At 42.2% G+C, this 22,374-nt stretch overlaps 1 protein-coding gene across 1 annotated transcript in view; it reads right to left on the bottom strand.

Annotated features, from left to right (window-relative positions):
• LOC308105474 (vinculin) overlaps positions 1–22,374 on the bottom strand; it is a 41,837-nt gene that overhangs the window by 17,860 nt on the left and 1,603 nt on the right. The window contains exons 2-5 of the mRNA XM_080456205.1: positions 8,709–8,779; positions 4,932–5,082; positions 3,260–3,368; positions 2,635–2,757 (exon numbers count right to left, since the gene is read on the bottom strand). Of these exons, the coding sequence (XP_080312331.1) occupies positions 2,635–2,757; positions 3,260–3,368; positions 4,932–5,082; positions 8,709–8,779 (454 nt within the window). The remainder of the gene's footprint in view (positions 1–2,634; positions 2,758–3,259; positions 3,369–4,931; positions 5,083–8,708; positions 8,780–22,374) is intronic.

Genomic DNA, 22,374 nt, shown 5'->3' with positions numbered 1-22,374 from the left:
CTACAAGGCTGAATGGCTGTGTTGTTTAACACATACACAGCTTCTTCAGGAAAGTTACACGATACGACTCACTCGCCCAGGTGGTGTCAATAATAGGCTACTAATCACTGTAATCGTAACAAAATTCAGAATCACAGCGCTGCCTGTTTCGGATTCCGCATGTTAAAGTATATTAATTCATTTGTTCGTCTATTTATTAACTGCTCCTGGCAGTCTTACCCTGCGGTACATGAAAACTCCTGTTACAGTCATGGATCAACTTTAACCTGGTGTTTGCACTTTCTCCATTTACGGTCCGTACATCTATATAAACGTTCAGATTTCAAATATAAAGTGCTTACCCCATGGCCACGGATGTTGAAATTATGTACGGGACTCTCAAAAGTACCCGTATATTCTGTATTGTTCAATAAAAAGCATTTTAATCCGATCAGTGGCCATTTTCTCATAATGTATCAGAGTGCAATACACCTACAAACCGATAGGGTCGCTTGGTTGAAAGCGCATGGAGAAAATGGCCACCGATCAGATTAAAATGCTTTTTATTGAACAATACGGATGATACGGGTACTTCTGAGAGCCCGTACATAAATGTAACATCCGTGGCCATGGGATAAGCACTTTATATTTGAAATATGAACGTTTATGTAGATGTACGGGCCATAAATGGAGAAAGTGCAAACACCAGGTTGAAGTTCATCCATGACGGTCGTGACAGTCGACCGTCGTGTATCCATGGCTATTACTCCCTCTAACATTTCCTATGTTTTTAGTTTATTGAAATAATGTCATGCACATTTGTCCAGTGCATAGCCTACTGCAGGCCTTGTTGACTAGATTTAGAAGAGATTTTGAAGCTCTTGCTCCTGAAATGATCGATTATTTTTAAGGTGAAAAGACATCATTTAACATGAAAGTCAATGGGTGAGAAGCAAAGTTTGCCAGGTGCTGCCAGGCCTGGGTGTGACTAACTTCGCACCACCAGTCACAGAGTGGAGTGGGTGGGGCTTAGCGAAGGGTCCATTGTCTACCTTGATGCTGCCATTTATGACTCTGAGGAAGGTCGAAAGACCGAAACGTCAGTCTGTTTTACTTGCACTGAAAATAAATAAAAGGCCTAAACTGTCCGTGTTGCTCCAGCGTTCTCTCTTCTGTATGTTCAACAACTCTTATGAACGTGTAGTGTGGTGAAGTAAGTATGTACATTTTATTATTTTATTTGTATGGCACTTCTCACAGAGAGAACTCACAAAGTGCTTTACATACAACAGAAATAAAGACACAGCACGAAGCATTCAAATGACAAAAAACAATCTAAGACATTCTACAAATGCTTGTTTAAACATTAGTGTTTTTAAGTGGTTCTTAACAATGTCCACTGAGGCCTCAGCTCTCAAGACCTGTGGAAGGGCATTTCATACTCGGAGGGGGGAGCAGTTAGGGGTTAAGTGTCTTGCTCAGGGACATTTCGACACTTAAGCCCCATTTTTTTTAAATAAATAGAAGATCTACAAGCCCACAACGCATCACAGGTTGCTATCTTTACTATTCTTTTATTTAAATTTCTGAAAAGGTTTTGGAAAGTGTCTACATTTTAATACAGCATGCTTTAATATTAAATAGAAAATGTACTTTTTAATACTTAAGCATTTGTAAAAGCACCTACTCCAATACTTTAACTGGAAACACATTTGACTGGGAAGCTTTCATTTGTAGTTGAGTAATGTTCACCAGGAGTATCTATACTTTGACTCAAGTACTGGGGTAGAGTACTTTGGTCCACCAGTGCTGCAAGTAGAGCCTCACTTTGAAGCATATAGTGATGTCCAGGACCCTTCACTGACCTGCTACAACAATATTATGTGCCCAGCAGGACCCTAAGGTTAGCTGCAGGGTCTATTGGTCATTCCTCGTACCAGGTTGGGCAGCAATAGTTGAATGGTTAGTGAGCCCGCCTGGGAAGCCTAAGGTTCAAAGTGTCCCTGAGCAAGATACTTCACCCCTAACTGCTCCCAAAAACAAAAAAGGTATGGAATGCCCTTCCACCGGTCTTGAGAGCTGCAGCCTCTGGTGGACATTTTTAAGAACCACTTAAAAACACTACTGCTTAACAAGCATTTGTGGAATGTCTTAGATTTTTTGGTTGTTGTTTTTAATCATTTGAATGCCTCTCGCAGTGTCTTTATTTCTGTTGTATGTAAAGCACTTTGTGAGTTCTCTCTGTGAGAAGTGCCATACAAATAAAATTTACATACGGTACTTACTTACTTCCCCACACTACACATTCATAAGAGTTGTTGAACAAGCGTAGCACTTGCCCTGTAATAAAGGATTAAAATGAACCCCATGGAACATTATTTCAGGCTGTTACCTGGCAGAATCTTAAAATACACACTTCAAGGAATAAGAAAAACCAGGTGGCAAAAAAAATCCACCCTATGCGCGTGGACCTCACTTTCCATCTAGACTACAGTATGTGTGAACATAATCGAGAGCTACAAATGCACTTTCGGTTCTATAAATCGTGGATGACCACAAGAGATAGAGCATAATACTGACACACACAGGTTAAAGTTGCTGTGCCTGTGAACCTACTTTATGAGTTAAAAAGAGATTAAAGTCGAGCGTGGTTACCTGATATGAGGACGGGAAGCAGCTCTTTAACTGTGTTCATGGAGTTCACCAGCATCACACGGTGCTCCTGGTGAGTCAGCTCCTGCTGTCTCTCATCTATCATCTTCGCCATCTTCGTCATCCCTGGACACAGGCAACAAACATAAAGGAACACTCACATAGTCTAGTCCTGGGCAGCATAGCGATATTATATCAATATTGTGATATCAGCCAAGATACTATCTGGGATTTGGCATATTGTATTATCATGATATTATAGTGTTATATTTTCCTGGCTTAACTTCAGTCTTATTTTACACTTTACGGTTTTGATAAATTAAAAACATAAATATGTATTATCGTCACAATGTCACTCCCCGCTGACAGGTGCCACCCCAGCCCGTAGGAGTACGTGCAATGACCGATATCATCCTCCCCGCCCGGCTTCCCTCCCCCGAACACGGGCCAATTGTGTTTGCGTAGACGCTCGACAAAGCCGGATTCACCACGGTGGATTCGAACCTACAACCTCCGTGGTGGAGGGCTGTGACTTTACCACTGCGCCACCCGAGCGTAAAATGAATCAAATTCTGACAGGCTTGTAAAGAAGCTGCCCAGACCAGATTGTGTTAAGTAGAGGACGTACCCGGTCCAAGGTTCTTTGTGTATGTGATCAAGTCCTCCATAGACTCCACCACCTCTGCCACTGTCAGGTACTCCAGGATGCCTTTGCACACACGTATGATTTTGCGCACCTGCAACAATGAGAACATGAACACACACACACCATCAATGCAGGCTGAATAAAAGGAACAAAAACCCTTTTATTCACACGGTGACGCGTTTATGTAAACCCCTCACTCACAGTCTAATTAGCCTCTCGTTATACGGGCGGGCTATTGGCATGCCTGTCTCTTTTGTTGCGCTCCCGTTTTCCAGTCACGTGTGTATTCTGCCAGTGCTGGTTCAACAGATTCTGGCCCATCACCACTTGGCTATACTGAGCTGTCCCTGACCTGTATTCACAAACAGCAAGCCAACTGATCACTCCTGCTGACTGCTGCAGACAGCAGTGGGAGGCCTGCTGTCCCGCTCGCTGAGAGCCGATCCACCGCTATTTTAGCCCCCCACCACCCCCACCCGATTTAACACTCAGAAGGAGTTATGCGTGTGTGCAAGTGTGTGACTGTGTGAAAGAGATAATGAGAATGATTCTCAGTTCACAAAAGCATTAATGTGTAACCCACCACACGGTTAATCTATATCCCCACGCCCTTCAAACAAAGGAGATTTCTGCAGCACTGACTCAGCCTTTACCTGGACAGTGAAACTTGTTAACATGGGAATTCCCCCATGGCAATATCAGCCATGCCTATATAAGGCAAGACATGCCAATGGGGCTTCACTTCACTACCCAGAAACATCTCCGTTTCCTTAAGTGGGCAGTACACTCGCTATGAAGTAGAACAAAAATCTGTTCAAAATTATATATATTTTGTCACGAATGCAGCTGGGGTTTCATTCATTTGAGTTATTCAATACATTGCCTGCATGCAGACCACAGTGAGTCGTTGTGACCATATAGTTCTATTAGAATTCTAATCCAACAGTATGGCTGTGACTCCAGAGATCTTTTGAGGGAAGAGATGTTGAACTAGCGAAAGCCTACAAGGATATCCTCACATGATTAGTCATGCAGAACTTTAAAAAGTATGTTTATTGAGTATACTGACAACAGTGTTTTAGAAATGTTCGCCATGGGTTCTGAACTATGAAAACTTCCGCTAGAGCCAGACAGATATATCGGTTTGGTTTTTCTTTTTCTTTTTTGACAACGGTATGGGCATTTATGCAGCCAATGTGTCCCGATTTTTAAAAAAAATGCACATCCACAACGCATTGCGATCCGTTGTGAGGTTATGGAGCAGCTATTTGGTTTACATTTTAAGAGGGCGCCTAAGTGATTGAATTGCTTGTTCATTGCATAATTTAAAAAAAACGGTAATCGGTGGTCTAGGACTAGGTCAGTGGTTCTCAACCTGTGGGTCGAGCTTGTAGATAGCCGTTTTCACAATATTTATCTGTGGAACAGAGTCAAACAAAATGTAATGCCTCAACTCCTACAATTCCGAGCGCTTGTCAGGGTGGAGGGGACTCCAGTTCAAATATGTTTCTTTGGGGGGGGGGGGGGGTCGCGTCCTGAAAGGGTTGAGAACCACTGGTCTAGGTTACTCTCCATAATCGGTTTCGTACCCAAAAATCTAGTCTCAGCGAGTAGTACACAGCCCGCTTTAGGCTTACTATTACAGCAACCGTACCTCAGCCTCGTCAAAGGTCAGGAGCAGGTCAGAGGTTCCAGAGAGGATGCCCCGGGAGCCGTCGATGAGGTAATCGCGAGCGGGTACCGAGTAGGGATCAGCTTTCAGCATGGATGCAGCCTGGACCAGTTTGGTGCAGGCATTTTCAACCCTACGGGGAGAAGGAGAAAAAAATGGTTTTAAGGATGGTGATGAAAAAACGAGAACAAAAGAATTTAAAAAAAGAAATGGATAGAGCCCAAAATGTCATGCTTGGTGACAAATAGATCACCAAAAAGCCAAATGGGCATTACGCATCATGGAACCAGCTGATTGTTTAAAGCTAGAATTGCATGTAGCCTAGTAGCTAGCCATAACACACACAGTGAAATCCGGAGTGTTAATTTAACTCAGAGTGTACAAAAGAACCCAAAATTAAACACTCAGAATTTTACACAGTGCAATGACAGAGCTTTCCTGAACACCATTTTTATTTCATGGCTCCTTCTTCATGATCTAGAGCCCGACCGCTATAATCGCAAGACCGATATTATCAGCCAATAGTGGCCTTAACTCATTCACTGCCTCTGACGTAATTGCCGTAATTAACCAATACTGCCACTGACGTAAAAAAGTAAATTTATTTAATTTTAATTTTCTTGTATTTTATTATTTATTTATTTTTTCAAATTTGACCCAAAGACCAAGGACATACAGTATGATTTTTCGAAGATCTAGACTCCCATACACTTCCTTGTTAACTTAAAACTTAAAAATTCTGTATCTCGGCTCCGGAGTACTTATTTTTTTCAATGAAAAATCTCTGGCAGTCGGCAAATGCGGCCAGCAATAATTCTGGCAGTGAATGAGTTAATCAGGTACAATTTATATGCCTGTATATATTTTGGCCGATAAGCAAAGTCTGAGAGTGGCAGATTATAGGAGCTTTTTTGAAAAGCTTCATTACATAGTTTGCCCAGCAGAGCGCTCTCAGCATGACTCCACTGTTAACACAACATTTACCAGGGTCTGTAACACTCGTCTTCATACTGAAGTCTCTGGCCTGAGGATGAGACTATGGTTTACACTTACAGGGATGCTGTGCAAAAACAAAATGTCTGCAATACATCTCCAGATGCATCATTATCGTTAGTGTATTGCTCCCAAATGTCGACTGGACCCAAAATAACAGTATCGGTCGGGCTCTCGCTCTACTACATTGCACTATAGCAAATGTTTTTATGCAAGGCGCAGATGGATACCAACTCCCACAAAGGGGTACATTTCTTCTTCAGTTACTTTCCTGGAGTAACATACTCTAAAATGATGATGTTTGGTGAGTGTTCTCAGGAGCACAATGCAGGGAAGAGCATCTGCAGAGCACAAAATGCAAGCTCAGTGGTTGGATTCAGCCCTGCACATGCCACCTGCATGTGAAGGCTCCAGGGATTGCACACAAAAGAATCAGGCAGAGAGCCAAGAACTTACACATGTTCCAATTCCCACAGAATCCCGACTTCCTACAATTGCCTGCGGGCCAAACGTTCCTCCAGTTAATAGGGGAGCATTATCAGTATTTTCCACATTCTAAAAAAGGCCAGACAAGAGGAGCTAAGTTTCCATTCTTCCAAGGATACAGGCTAATATATGTGCATAACATCAAGGAGTGTGTGTGTGTGTGTGTGTGTGCGTGACTGTGTGTGTGTGTATGTGTGTGTGTGCAGCCAACAGTGCCCTTTAGCGTGAGCTAGCCGGAGACAAGACAGCCATGCATTAACCGGACCCCTTCCTCAGACGCTATATTTAGTGAAGGTGACACATTCTGCTGCATGTGCTGATGGATGACGACAGGGTGACGATGTGACTCCGGGGCGCCAAATGTGTTGAGCCTGATGACCTACGCTTGCCAATCCATTTCATCCCCTGACCTTGGGGTGCTCCCAAGTCCCGGGTCCTGTCCCCAACCCGCACACTCCCACTACTGTAGTCGCACGTTTAACCAATTAAGACCGGGAACGCATCTGCGTGTCATTTTTAGATTTCTTTGGCTATTCCAAAATAGCAGATATACAAGCTCATAGCGCGGCACAGAGAGCCACGCTATGAGCTTGTAGATCTGCAATTTTTTGAAAAAAGGTGGATTTTTTTGCAAATCTTGATTATATAGTGTATGTTTTAAAGCAAATTAGTTTCCGATCTGTACTTCTGGGGGTTACTGGAACAACATATTTTGAGATGGGGGTCCGCGGCCAAATATATTTCATTTTGGGTGGTCCTTGACATAGAAAAGTTGGAGCACCACTGGTAATAGCAACATACGATTTTCAGAAAACTGTTAGGAATTAGAAGACATTTGTAGAATCCCCAGAAGCAAAGATTTGAGTTACAAATGTTTGCTTAAAAAAAAGGATTTGCTAACATTTTCACGATTTTTCAAAAATAGCAGATCAACAAGCTCGTATGATGATGCTCCTATGAGCTTGTTGATCTGCTATTTTTGAATAGCCAAAGAAATCTAAAAATGACACATTCTTTCCCGGTCTAAATGGGTTAATAAGGGGAAGTGTTATGAACAGCTGGGCTCAAGCTAATCATTTGTCGAACAGGATTTAGAAGTGATGGATTGAACTACAATCAGGGAGTTATGTGGAGTATTTTAATACAATATAAATAGTAAAACCGCAAATATTCATTGAGAAATGTAGACCCTGGTGTCGGGTTTGACACCTAATGGTTGACAATGTCAATAAAGCTATTTGAAGCATACGGCGCAACAGATTGGACACTAGATGCACCGCAATCTTTATTGTAGTTCGGACATCGTTGCAATTACCTCCCTGTCGGACACATAAGACTTACGGATTGGAGCTTTAAAGCATTATGCAAATAAAAACTTACTTATATGGAAAAACATTTTAAAGAAATTATATGTGTGTGTGTGTGTGTGTTAGGGCATTAACAGAATAATCGAATATTCGACTATCAAACCGACTATTCGACTATCAAACCACTATTCGATTATTCTATTAATCTTTTTTTTTTTTTTTTTTTTTCTACAGCAGACACGCAGCTGTGAGCTCTGGTGTGACGTCAACTCGCATTCCTTGAGTAGAGTCATCAATGCCATTAAATTTATTTTTATTTTTATTTTTTTATAATCAAATCGATTAATCGAATATTCGAATACTTATAGGTCGAATAATTCGAATGCTAAAATTCACTATTCGTGAATGCCCTAGTGTGTGTGTGTGTGTGTGTGTGTGTGTGTGTGTGTGTGTGTGTGTGTGTGTGTGTATATATATACATATATATATACACACACATATAACACACACACTATATATACTGCATTATGCAGCATATACACTGTATAATCTATTACATTTTCATTTATGTACTCATTAACTTGATTTTGTTCATTTATTCAATCACTATAGTTGTGGACTAAAAGCAGCTGTCAGTGTAGGATCTTATGGGCATGGGGTCCATGTTTGAGGTCTCTTTGCCCTAGGGCAAAAGGGCTCCTCTCTGGGCAAAGAGTCCTCCTGCTAGTATTTATATTACACCAGGGCAAGACTGAGGCACTTAACATGCCATGTCTGACCTTTGCCTGGGTACAAACGGCCATTACTGCAAAAGATAAAGAGAGAGAGAGAGAGAAAGAGAAAGAGCCAGAGAGGCTGGTGGGTTGAACATTCAGGAGGGGTTATTTCATTCAAGGCATTGTGACTGAGAAGTGTGACATCAATAGAATTGAGAAAGTTTATAGCACAGAGACGTCATTATTATGTTGCTTACTTGATAAAAGCTGGTGGCATGTCCCTTTTCATGATCTGGTCCTCTGTGGTCTGAACAGTGTCTTTCCCCACCTGGAAGACAAATACAAAGATGATTTACTGATCAACAAGAATCCTGTATGAACAAGAAATACTGTACGACCTAAAGCAGTTGATTTCAAAAGTGTCTAGGGACACCCAGGGGTCCTTGAGGGGGTTCCTTCCTGGGACCCCCAGCCAAACGAGGAATAGTTTAATTGAACTGCCACTTGAAATTACAATTAAAAAATGTATGAGTTGGCCTGGACCGCTGGCGTAGCAGTCCAGGCACCTAGGCTCAGTGTAACCCGACACCGTGCCGTGGGTTCGAGTCCCGATCCCGACGGCCTTTGCTGCATGTCACTCCCCATCTCTCTCTCCCCGTTTCCTGTCAGCCTACTGTCCTATCGAATAAAGGCATAAAAAGCCCCCAAAAAATCTTTTAAAAAAAAGAAAATGTGAGTTACTATTCTAACAATATGTTCCAATATCCTCACTATGAATCTACTTCTTATGTAGACTACAATTATGATGACATTATTGCCCAAAACTTAACATAATGTTAGGGTCCCTTGGGCTGAAAGACATGCTGTGACATGAAGAAGTCTGAAATCCCCCCTCACTGTCTCTGAAGGACAGACAACTTTTCTGCATAATGCATTTCCAATTCATGATCAAGAGAGAATCTAAAGTTCTCAAGGGAAAAGCCAGGGAATTTGAATTTTAGAGTTTCATTTTTAATCATCGTTTCTTAGTTAGCAGGGTGATGAGTCATAAGTTATTACTCATAACTTGTCTCAACAAGTACGTTTCTGGAGTGGAGCCAGGCCTGAGCGAGGCTATAATGTGTAAAGCAGCTGAAAGCCACCTCCTCTCCCTCCCAACGCCAAGATGACTCACCTCCCCCACCGTGACCTCAGCACAGTGGGGGGGGGGGGGGGGGGGGGGGGGGGGGACCCCCACATACAACTGTCACGGGTGGGGGATTCTCAACCCCACCACACAGGGCCACAGCAGTTAGTATGGTTGGATGGCACCTCATGTGAGCACATGTTCTGACACCCAATGCCGGATGTTTGGGCCCGATGCCACACCCCAATTTTCAAGAGTTTGATAAAGTTTCTATTTGAGGAAATTTAACTTACAAGCACACAACTTAAACTTTTTTATTCAACCACTTAATCCACATTCAAAAAAGTTCAAAAATAGCTGATTTACAATCTCACAACTGTCCTTTTGCGAGCTTGTAGGTTAGCTATTTTTGAACATTTTCAGGTTTACGGTTGTTAAAAATCAGGACGCATTGTCTGCATAAGTGCCGGACATAGCACTTTCTGGCTCTAATGAAAAAGACATGATCGAACCCCCCACCAGTTTATAAAGAAACGCAGTATGCAGGAGGAGCAAGCAAGCACTGACATGTCGACTTTTACAGGCACCGTTACGCAACCTGACCGACCGTCCGCCCACTCAGAGAGCAGCCTCTGTACAATGGAAAGTCCAGAATACATGACAGATCATGACATCATAAAGACCTTGAAAATTTCCAAAAAAAGCAGGCTACACTGGAAAGATCCTCAGACAGAGAACCATTTTCACACCGTAAAGAGCGTCACCATGATTTCGTAGGGGTGCAACAGTTAATTGAAGTAATTGATATAAATCAATTAAAAAAGAAGCTTAATCAAATAATCTACAAGCTTACAACACACGCCGCACCGTGGCGCGTTGTAGATCAGCGATATTAGCACCACACAGTTGTAGACAAAGTATAAAATAGGGCTTAAGTGGGCAAAAATGTGTTGATATGTAAAATTATGTGCTTCCAGATTATTCAATGAACTAAAAAAGGTTATCGATAGAAAAATCGTTAGAAAAATAATTGGTAGTTGCATGATTGCATGGCTATTCCTGACGTCAAGTTAAATGAACAAGATTTTGCACCTTGATTTCAATACCATTAGTGATGCTGAGTGGGGGCTGTTTGTGGGTGGGCTTTACAGCAGAGACAGCAGCGCCATTCCAGACAGCTGACGTGGAAGGAGCCACTAATGGACCAGACAGACATACAGTACATCTCCTCATTCGCTTTTCATTGGAGACCAGGGAGAGTGCATTTGTGTGTGTGTGTATGTGTTGGGGGCGGGGGGTGCCAGAGTAGTTATAAATTAGAACCAAAGGTTGTGCCAGGCTAAAACTGGAGCTTAGCGGCGGCCGGTCGGCTCAGAGAGTGAAGTGGTAGCCTAGATACGATGCCATCCTCAGCCTGACATTCCACCCCTGAGTGGCTATGAACAATAGCCAAAAACAACCCACTACACTGTTCCAGACCCGTTCAGCTAAAGGGCAGAGGGGCCTGGGGGTGAAGGCAGAGAGATGTAGGGCACAGACCAGAGTAGTAAACATGAGTGTGTGTGTGTGTGTGTGTGTGTGTGTGTGTGTGTGTGTGTGTGTGTGTGTGTGTGTGTGTGTGTGTGTAAAAAACAGGAAAGTCTTCCTGGCCTGCCAGCAGCACTACATAAAATACTACCCTCCCATAAAGAAAGCAACAGGGTTGCGCTGCCTTGTAAATTCTGATAAGTAGGGCAAAGATTTTGCAACATTAACTTGAACACTGACACACACAGTATTTGACTGTGTGCGTGTGCGTGTGAGAGACAGAAAACTAAATGCTTAGAATTTGACTCAACACGACGATGAACCACAAGTCCTACTGAAAGGCTAGGAAATGAGTTGCGGTTTGCATGGCTTATCTCTTAGCTGAGCTGTTAAGACAACACTGGGTCTGGCACCCTATAAGGCAGCTTCTGACAGGACCATGACTAAAGAGAAAGAACAAGAGGAAATCTGACATGGTGTCGGCTTACACTCTCTCCAATACCGGGCACAGTACAGGGCTAAAATACTGAGTCCAGACAACTCATCATGGGCAGACTGCCTGTATTTCAAAAGTGCTGCCGACTCGTGCTGAGTCATATATCTCCTACAGCATAACGTTTTCCATCACAGGAATAAAGATGAGCCTCTTAACGGCACAATCTACCACTCCCCTTTCTGTCTTCTTCCCTCTCTCCCCCCCGAGAAGGCCCTTCCTGTGGTCTGGAGGAGTTCAAAAACAGACTGCAGCCGCGATCCAAACAATTTGCTGTAAAAATAGAACCGTTTATAACCGTTGTTGTCAAGCAGTGTCCTGATGCCTGGACCCCTGGCCTTTTTTTTTTTCACCACTTAAGCCCTATATATGACCATATGACATGACAGATGCTACTAGGTTCATTGTTTATGTTTACCTACAAAATTGTAAATTATATTATACTTTGTCATACGAGATGAACAGTGAAAATAGCCGATATGCAAGCTTGTAGATCAGCTATTAAGTAATTTTTTGCCTATTTATCCAACATGCCCAAAATAGGGATGCCAGGTTGAAAAACTTTCTGAAACTGAAACTTTCAACTCGTTCTCAATCAAGGGCGTGGCTTTTTTGGTCTGGACTTCCTTTTTTTCTTCCTGTCAGATACCAACCAGCAGCTGGCTGATTGGGCAATGGGCCCATTATCCCAAACCACAGCACAAATTGCCAGCTCCACAAATAGACCCGAGCCAACAAGCCAAAGCACAAATGGCCATTAAAGCGTTTCCCTTCCATATTTTTTTTTTTCCCTTTTGACTGATTTGGTGTCATTGTTGCAGCATGCCGTTACATACCACGCCAAAGGGCTGGCCAGCAGTGTCATTTACCATCGGTGACTGGAGTGGAAATGTTGACACTCCTTTCGACAGCCAAGAGCGCTGTGAGGAAACCCTGCGTTGTGGAGTGGCTTGATAAAGTGGCCAGTCCTGTAGAACAGATCGGGCTTTGTTGACATCAGCCCATCGCTCTGCGGGAAGAAGAAAGGGCACTCTCAAAAAAGCCAAAAGGCTGCAAAGAGACACAGCGTGCCTTTCACATATTGGGCCGCTTTAGCTCAATGCTGTGTTAGTCATGGCGACGACAAGAGATCAGAATTCTAGCAAGCTCGGTCACTGGTGTCCTTAGCAATGTACTACAAACAAACCTTCTACACTTCTGGTAATGGGAGAGTACAGAAGTGTCACATAAAAAAGTATTCGTGTCAGCACAACTGTATAGAAGACGTTTATGCCTAGTCCAGCCTGGCAACCCAAATCTCATTTCCTATCCAGATTGGAGTCTGATTGGTTTTGAACAAGGCTGGTAATGTGGTTCAAATCTGATTCTTCTAGTCTGGATAGGTCAAAGATCTGATCTGAGTTGCGACTGTCTGAACATAGCCTTAGTGCCGCAAAGCAATGGATTTCCCCACTCTGAATGACTTTGCAGTGCTATCAAATGAAATACGATCACACAATTTGCTGACACAGTCCTCCATTAGCTAGCTTGCATTGATGCTCTCATTCAAAGTGTGGTATCAGATGACTTCTGACTAAGAATCAGATCATCAACAGTAGAGAGTGCACAGAAGGTCAACTGCTTCACCACACTGTCCACCATGTCAAACATGGTTTATTAATATTGTCGAGGAGCTACAGTAAACACACATGGGGTGTACTAGTTGATGAAAGGCACAAATCAACTGCCTTGCCATGTTGCCACAGAGAATCTACTGTATATCACGCAATCTCATATTACAGCAGCCAAGCAGCTCAATCAGCAGCCAATACAGTACTACTGAGGGGCCGTCACCGGCAACATTATTGCTCATTAGGAAGTTGCCATTGATTCTTCCTTCCTTTGTTAGTGTGGTCTTCTTCGTACTGTGAAATGTGTGTTATGTCGTTTCTCTGTTGTGTTGATCTCTGCTTTGTTGTCATGTGACATATGGTCTGCAAACAAACCATTTCTAATTGCTGAACTGGCTTATGCTACATCCACACCGATACATTTCATTTTTTTAATTAGAACGGTCTACGGCCACATGAGTGTTTCAGAAATAAGGTTGTTTTACTTCAACCTACAGTAATGGCTCTCAAGCATTGATACATACCATGTATTTGGTAAACGATGACAAACAAGATCCTTCACTTTGGGCTCTGTACTCTGTACTGTCGGATTATGACCGAAACAACTAGCCAGGAGTCCAATGCATAAGTGGTTTTCCAGAGTCTTCCCTCATCATCACTTACAAATAGGTAATACAACATGCACTGCTACTTTGTAAGTAGTAGGTGTACATCAACGGGACATGGAAATTACTGCAAATTGCACAAATATTAACTTGCTTCCGGCCAATGTATGCTCACTAGCATTATGAAAATGCATGATTTAACTGGACTGTAAAAGAGGTTTCTGCTACTGCTTCGATATCGTATTAAAGGACTGTATTATTCTCTAGACTCTGCTGGCTCTTTGTGATTGTCACAAGTGAGGGTGGGGCTGAGACGAGTGGCTCAGCCAACTATGAGATTCTATGTGAGCGAAGTATCTCGCTCTCTCTCAAGGTTCTGTAAGAGTGAAGTATCTAACTCTCAAGTATCTAAGTATTTATCAAAGTCTTTATCTAACAGCTGATCTGCACCACTCTGCTTCATAGCTGTACTTTATAGGTAGGATATGATGTCATACGATCGTAGGACGACGTCACACTGGCGTTGTGTCCTTAGTCGGGCGTAATGCGAAGTCGTCATCGTCGTCTTGGCAACATGCACAAAAGCAGCTAGCATAGACAACAAGGTTAGCAACACCTGTAATTTGTTATCCAGGTTGAATTAACCACTAGCAGTCAAGACACTATTAGTTTTCTTCCAGAAGAGGGTCATGTGATTGGGGCATGACAAATCAGTTTTTAAAACAAAACTAGATCAGCAGCATTTTCGAAAGTCTCGAAGTTTTAGGGGTTCAAAAACGCTACGTGCAAAGCACTGCAAACGTAGCAACGGTTAACACGAAAATGAAGTAGTGTGTGGATGTAACCTTATTCTTCAATTCCCTGGACTGAGTGCCAATGTTGCTGCAGGTCTCCTGGCCATTTAGGCTGCTTCACCGACACCCATAGCCAGACCTTTAACACACTGCCTTCTTCCCTCATCGTACCATTTCAAATGTTTTATCTGACTGGTGAAAATAAGAGCGGAACAGTCATGCAGGTCCTGGGAATCCACTATGGAGAAATGTATACATTTGCGTGAGGACATTCTTGTCAAATTTTTACACGAAAGATTGCAGGCATTTCAAAACGAATCGGACGGCCAACGCTCATTGATACAATGTCAGAATGCAGCCTTGGAAATGCTCTTTGAAAATGGCAAGCGACACAAAACAATTTCCTCTGACAAATTACGGGAAGTTAGAGGGGCAGGTAATAGGAAGTCTTTTCTTTTGTAATCCTTTAAAGCACTTTGCCTGTAAAGTGCTTCATGAACATGTTTGTTTCCCATTTGTACAGATTAAACCTTCATATAACACTAGTCTAAAGGGTGAGAGGATTCAAACGGCTTTATCCCATTGCAGCTTCCTTGGTATATATGACAAGACAAAATGCTGTCATATTTCAAGCATTTTGAGCAACATCTAGCGGTTTCTCAATTTCTCTGGTTACTTCACACTATTATTTACTGTGCTGCCGGCATCGTGGACCGAAAATAGCTGATCTATAAGCTCACAATCGGATGATATGACAAAGTGTAAATCGGACTTCAGTATCAAAGAGATGATGCCAGCTTTTTGAGCACACAGGTGCAGTTATACATTGCTTTATCATCTTGCACTCTCCAGACACTGCCTATTTGTACTCTGAAGGCAAGCAGTCAAAACACTTGGTTTTCGTCGGTGCCAAGAACCTATGCCATTGGCATTCTTTTCCTTATCCAAAGACTATAAAAGGAACTGCAAAAATGATGGAGAGCAGCCCTGAAATGAGAAGGCCTTGTTTAGTCATCTTAAAAGAATTTGCACAGACTACAGCCATAAAAATGCAGTACTGCTGTAGTGTAGGCATAATATTTGGACTTGAGTTACAACTTCAAGTGTGAAACGTAAACTTCCATTCAGCTCACCAGTGAAAACATGTACACCACTGATACTCACTCTACTGTATGCAGTCCATCATCATCTCCCCCTGGCTAAAGGCAGGGACGGAGAATGAGATCATGTTTTCACCCTGTTTGCTTGTATGTTTGTGTGGGTGTCCATGGTTATTCTTGCAAACTACTACACTGTTCAGCCTCAAATGTTACATGCTCGGCACGCTGCCAGTAGGCAAAGGTACTCAATATTTTTCATATTGGTCACTGACAGTGACAACTACGTTATTTCTTGTGACAACTACGTTATTTTTGTGAATTCATAAATCGCAGACTCACCATCCCTCCAGGCTACGGGATACGTGTCCGCAAGGCTGTCAAGTGCAAATAGCTGTCCGTCCAGTGAATGGCGTCTACCCTATGCCAACTTGCTCCTTCCTTCAGTTGAAGCCATGAAACTATTGCCTCGTGGTTGATAATATATGCAAGCACGTGCACACAGACAGACAAACACACACACAGAGAGACCGCGGCACCTATGATGTGCATGCATACGTGCACACACAGGACCTAGAGAGACAGATTTTGATGGTACTGCATCAGAGTGTATTAAAATTGGGGCATGATCATGGCAGAGATTTGCACTCCACTGAGCACACTTTTCTAGTTAGTGTGTGTGTGTGTGTGTGTGTGTGTGTGTGTGTGTGTGTGTGTGTGTGTGTGTGTGTGTGTGTGTGTGTGTGTGTGTGTGTGTGTGTGTGTGTGTGTGTGTGTGTGTTGTTCACTTTGTCCCAAAGAAGATTAGTTCATTATTTATTCTCAATTACACCTTAATTTCCCCTCGGGATGAATGAAGTACCTGCCTACCTACCTACCTAATTGACCACCGCTTTTAGAGCCACTTCAGTGCTTTAACATCTCATATTCAAAAGAAACCATTCAACCACCCTCTGAACTGAGAGGCGTTCTTGCTTCCTGGGAATTCTTCACATTCCCAACAGTCATCTTTAATTGAGGGCTGCCTCATTCTCTCTATGAGACACTGAAAGTCAATGAGTGTTAATGAAGGGTTGTTGGGGTTTAAGTTCTGAGACTGGACACACAAATGGACACGCGAAGAGAGGCCCACAGGTGCAACCAAACAGTTGTCAGCCCATAACACATATTGAGCAACAGTTAATCGAACTAATTGGTTTAATATTAAAAACTATAGATTCTAATCAAATAATCGATTTTGGGGAAAGATAATGTGAATTCCAATTAGGCTGAAGGTTAAACACTTAACACATCCCTTTTTTGGGCATATCAGTATTAGGCTAACATTTTCAATCTATAAGAACGTGTAGATATGTGGATCTGCTATTTATTGCTATTTTTATATGACATCATTGTTTGACAAAGTATAAAAACAGGGCTTGAGTGGTCAGATCAAACTAAATGATTTAGTCCAATATAGAATTTGTTTTTTTTTCCCGTCAATTTGTTGATATATTAAAGTACTGAATCAAATAGTCGCAATTAAAATAATAAATTGCAGCCCCAATAACATTTTGTGTATGGTTCACCCGTCACAATATCTGCCCTTTTCATCTCCATGCATCTGGAATAACAACATTAGGCCCCTTCCAGCTTTAATACCCGCAAAGTCTAATGAGGTTTGAAAAGTGATGCATCAACCCAGCGCTCAACTGATCTCCACAGACAGTCGCAAGCACCCACAAAGGAATCTTGGTCTCATCATCCCTCTCCCTGACAAATTCCGACGATGGGAAATTAGCTGAACAAACAGCTGCAGTCCCTAGTCCAACTCCATGTCAAAACACTGAGGGAAATTATGAAATTACCTTGATTACAGCTGCTGGCTTAAGAAATCTTTAACGGACTTAACCGTTAGACGTCAGCCTCATTAGAGGCCCGCCGCATCTCTGTGCAACATGTGGTTTTGTGGGAAGCAGAGAAACAATAAGGTGAATGGTTCTCTTTGGCACTGCCTTGCCCTGGGAATGCCTGAGGCCAATTAGACCACTGTGGAACCAACTGTGTGTGGGACAGGAGTTGCAGCATGGACGCTAAAAAGAGCATCATTCCCTTGCCTGGCTTATTCCATGGTGCAATCAAGAGTTACAGTAACAGCAGACTCATCATGAGATTATTAAAACAACTTTCATCAAAATGACAAGCAATGAACAACAAGACTGGCAACCCGATAGCCAAGTGGTTGGGGCACATCCTACTTGGATGCAAAATGCCCTGATCAGCGAGTCCCCGGTTTGATTCCCGGGTGGCCGGACAATTTGCTGTATGACATTCCCCTCTCTCTAAATGTCCTGTCTCTCTCCATATCACCGTCAAATCAAGGCTTAAGTGCCCCAAAAATTAAACTAAATAAGTAAATAAATAAGACATGGAGTGTAATAATGGCATGGCCTCCCTGTCTAATCTTTAGCTATCAATAGTATGTTAATCAACTAAGTGTGAGACGAAACGTGTAAGTGTTCGTTTATTGGTGTGTGCCAATAAAAAAAAAACTTTGTCCTCCATCGATTCGAAATTTGGGATATGCTGCCTTTTTTTGATTTTTTGGGAAGTATGTTAATCAACTAAGTAGTAGTTTGTGATTGTGAATGAACGGCCATGTATGCCTCTCTCCAGCTATAAATCATTAATTTATGGCTGGAGGTGGTTCTGTTTAATGACATACATGATTGGTCTACTTTTGAGGGTACTTTTGAGGGGACAGGCAATTGGCCATACGGACAAAGAACTGTGTAAATGAAATCAAACAATAGCACCTAGACAGTAGAATAAGAAACAAAACCTTACGTCTCTTACATATTCATGCATCATCATAATTACTATAATATATCTTTTTTAATATAGATTTTTGGGCTTTGTATGCCATTATTATGGACAGGACAGTAGGCTGACAGGAAATGAGGAGCGAGAGAGAGATGACACGCAGCAAAGGCCGTCGGGATCGGGACACGAACCCACGACGCACTGTCAGGCTACATTGCAGCCTAGGTGCCCGGACCGCTACACCAGCGGTGCCGGGCCACATCATCAATAATTGAGAAGTGCTAAGTATAGAATCTAAGAGCCAAGCAGCAGTCCATGACTCAGGCACAACTCGTGGCTTTTTATGAGTCCATCTTCATCTCCTCATCTCAGCCTTAATTACTACAGTATCCAAACAGTGTCCGTGTTGTGTTTCTAGGGCAACTGGAAATAATTACAGACTTACGCCTTCTTGCCCCCATAGGAAATATGTGATCATCATTCCTCAGATAATCCAGAGAGAGTTGAATCCTTTGAAGTAGCGACAGTACAGCAGGATATGATATGAAATCTATGTGATCATAATAACATGTTGAAATGCATGTAGCCTACTGTACCACAAAGCTGTATAATGAAGAAATACATAAACACTCCCACTGGATATGACCAATGTTACCCAAGAGTTTCACCCAACAAGATCTTTATCAGGAAATGAAAGCATGACATGACATTACACAGTAAAATGTCTCAGTGCTAATTTAAAAAGGTAGGGTAAGTGATATTTGTGGGTTAAAACAAAAGGTTTAAGCACTATATTCTGATAGTATTCATTGCTATAGAGTGTTTGTTCAGTCACAGGGGTCTCCCTGTCTCTCCAGTTCTTTAATAAACAGAAAACACATTGAAGTAGGTGACAACATTTCAGCCAATCAGGAGAGAGTACACATTTATCAGCTTCCTTTTTATAGTGTTCCAGTTACAATTTTGTCTGCTCATTTATTTGTGTCATCACTTCCAATTTCACTTGTTTAATCTGTATCCTGACTGAGTTCTCTATAGCCTGGTAAACCCTCCCTCCGGAAATCTCATTTCCATTTGATTCCAGGGGTGAGTCTGGCCTGATCGCCCATTCTGCAATATTGGCTGTGGGCTGGAGTTGGGCGGGAGTAATACCGTTGACTGACAACCCCTTCAGCCAATGATCGTTTTTCCCCTTCAGCCAATCAGCAGTTCACCAGACTAATGTGACGCAACGGGACTTTTGAGACGGCCATGCCCAAAATGGGTTGCCTTATTCGGATACATGCGTGTCACTGCCCGCCCCTACCAGTTCTCTAAATTTTTATTTTTAAATAGGCTACTGTCATGATTAATTTACCACATATATGAAGTTAAACAACTAAATTCTATCCAAACGATATCTTATAAGTAAATTCCGTGCCTCAAAATAGAAGTTTGAGAGCTTTTTGAAGTAAAACAATAGCGGAGAAAACTGCCCACAGAAACAATGGCTGCCGTTCGTGTTTTGTCGGCTGCGTTCAGGCTGCACTCGGTGCCATTCGGGCTCACTCGAACTCGCCACCTGATTGGCCAACTGTCGCTGTCAATCACAGAACGATGTGCGACGACGCTGATAGGCTCGTTTTTTTGGTAATGCGCTAGAAACGCCCATACAAGCCATCAGGCCAGACTCACTCCTGGAATCAAATGGAAATGAGATTTCCAGAGGGAGGGTTTACCAGGCTAAGTTCTATATCCTGATTGGATAAAATTGGTATCCCGACTTGAAAATGCCTTTTCTGTTTAATAAAGCGCTGGAGAGACATGGAGACACCCATGACTGAACAAACACTCTATAACAATGAGTACTATCAGAATATAGAGCTAGTTAACACTTATTTTCAACAAAGAAAATCACTTACCCTACCTTTAACAATTTGTAACTGCAGGGCTACACATGGAACTTTATGTGTAGAATTGGTATCATCTCTCTTAAGAGTTTTATTGACAGATGATTTTAGGCCTATATTCTGCCATATATATATCATCCAAGTGAAGTCAGCTTTTATGCAACACCTGTCTAGTGTGTACTCGTCTATTACTTATGCAGTAACCGGACTCAATGTATGTAAGCAAATACTGGACCATTGCAGAATTAAACTATACACCATCACATATCTCTTCTTCAGTTCATCAATGTAGCGCATCTTTAACAGGAAAAGAACCCACTCCCAGATTAAAGCACAGATTTGTTCAGTAACAGTATTATACTCACAGTTTACCCCTCAACTCCTGTATGCTTAGCTGACAGTCACAGGAGTCCCCCCGGGGGCATACTAGGCACCTACTTTTTCCCCTCTATACTAAATATTTTTGCCGAAAATAGCCAATGCTCACAATGCTCTCGCGTTGCAACACGTTGTGGGCTTGTAGGTCTGCTATTTTTGCCGAAAGTTTGCCCTAGAATAGGGACACTAGGGTTCAAGTGGTTAAGGTAATCCAAAAAGTATCATGCCCTATTATTTTGCAGGTAAAAGATCACTTCCAGTGTTTTTCTGTGTAATCACTGTCTGACAATGGTGCATGGTGACGGAGTGAAAAAATTGCATTTTTATTCAATGGCCATCATTAGGCATCTTGTCATGCAAAGTTATTTAATGTCATTACAGCAGAGTGTGAAATTAATAGCAGACAAACAACGCCAAGTTGTGTGTGTGTCTGGTAAGGTACATGTAACCTTCACTGCCAGGCACTTAAAGACAGGTAAACAGCCCTCATGCAAGGGTTAGGGTTTAGTTTACAGAAGCCTTTTTTGACTTGTATAATAGTGCAGGTGGCTAGTGGAAAAAATAAAAGGTTAATTTCCTGCTTTGGATGAAACAGATCAGTCAGTGAACGTAGGAACATCCTTTCTATACACTCACTCACACACACACACACACACACACACACACACACACACCTCTCTCTCTCTCTACATTCTTACTCAAGAGGAAGGAAGTCTGGTGGGTGTGGACATGTCAACAGAACACACAATGGGGTAAAGTCTTTCACATTAAGCACTTAAGAATATGTTTAAAAACAAAAATAAAAAAAGGAGTAAAGAATCCAATACATAACAGGGATCACTAGGGTTCAGAAGAGAGCCACACAAATTAATTGTAGTCCAATGAAGACCAATGGTGGCCAGTCATTCTAAATTAAGCATTCCTTTGCTGAAAGGGGATGCCAGTCCAATTGTCCAAATTTATCCCCCCATCCCACCCCCCAAACGACTGCCAGGCAGGGAATCCTAGTCTTGCCGAACTGACAGCGAGCAACATAGTGGACTGACAGGGTCTACCACAAGTCACTATTTAAAAACCTCTGGCTTTATTATCTTCCACTTCCTTTTCTTCGTATTCCACTATATCTGAGAGGATGCTGATATATTTTCTCCCTTCCTACAGTACAGTATGTACATGTCCATTGTTGTTTGTTGTACTAATGCATTAACAGTTTATAGTAGTCTATAAAATTGCAAGACGGTAATATAAAATCTCGTTTCTCACTTGCTGTCATGGGTTCAGTTAGCTATTAAAGGGAGATACCACTTCAAGCCCTGTTGTGGTTAGGCAGAGTTTTCAGTATTGTACTCGAAGCCACAGCTGTCTGCTACAAAGAGGCTGCATTCAATTAATTCATTTAAAAAAAAGCTGTTAGGATGCAGCTAATAAGATGATTTATGCAATCCCAAAAGTTTACATTTCAACTCAATATTTTTGAATAGGGAAGTGGGACATCATTTATAAGTCATGACAGGAGTCATTTGGGTGTCAATGAGAAACTATCCGATAGCTTCTGTAAAGTAATATGTGATTAACATCATATTAAGACCTAACCACAACTCC

Source organism: Gymnoscopelus braueri (genome assembly GCF_963280865.1).
Source record: "Gymnoscopelus braueri genome assembly, chromosome: 17".
NCBI lineage: Eukaryota > Metazoa > Chordata > Actinopteri > Myctophiformes > Myctophidae > Gymnoscopelus > Gymnoscopelus braueri.
This window is presented reverse-complemented; position numbering and strand designations above follow the sequence as displayed.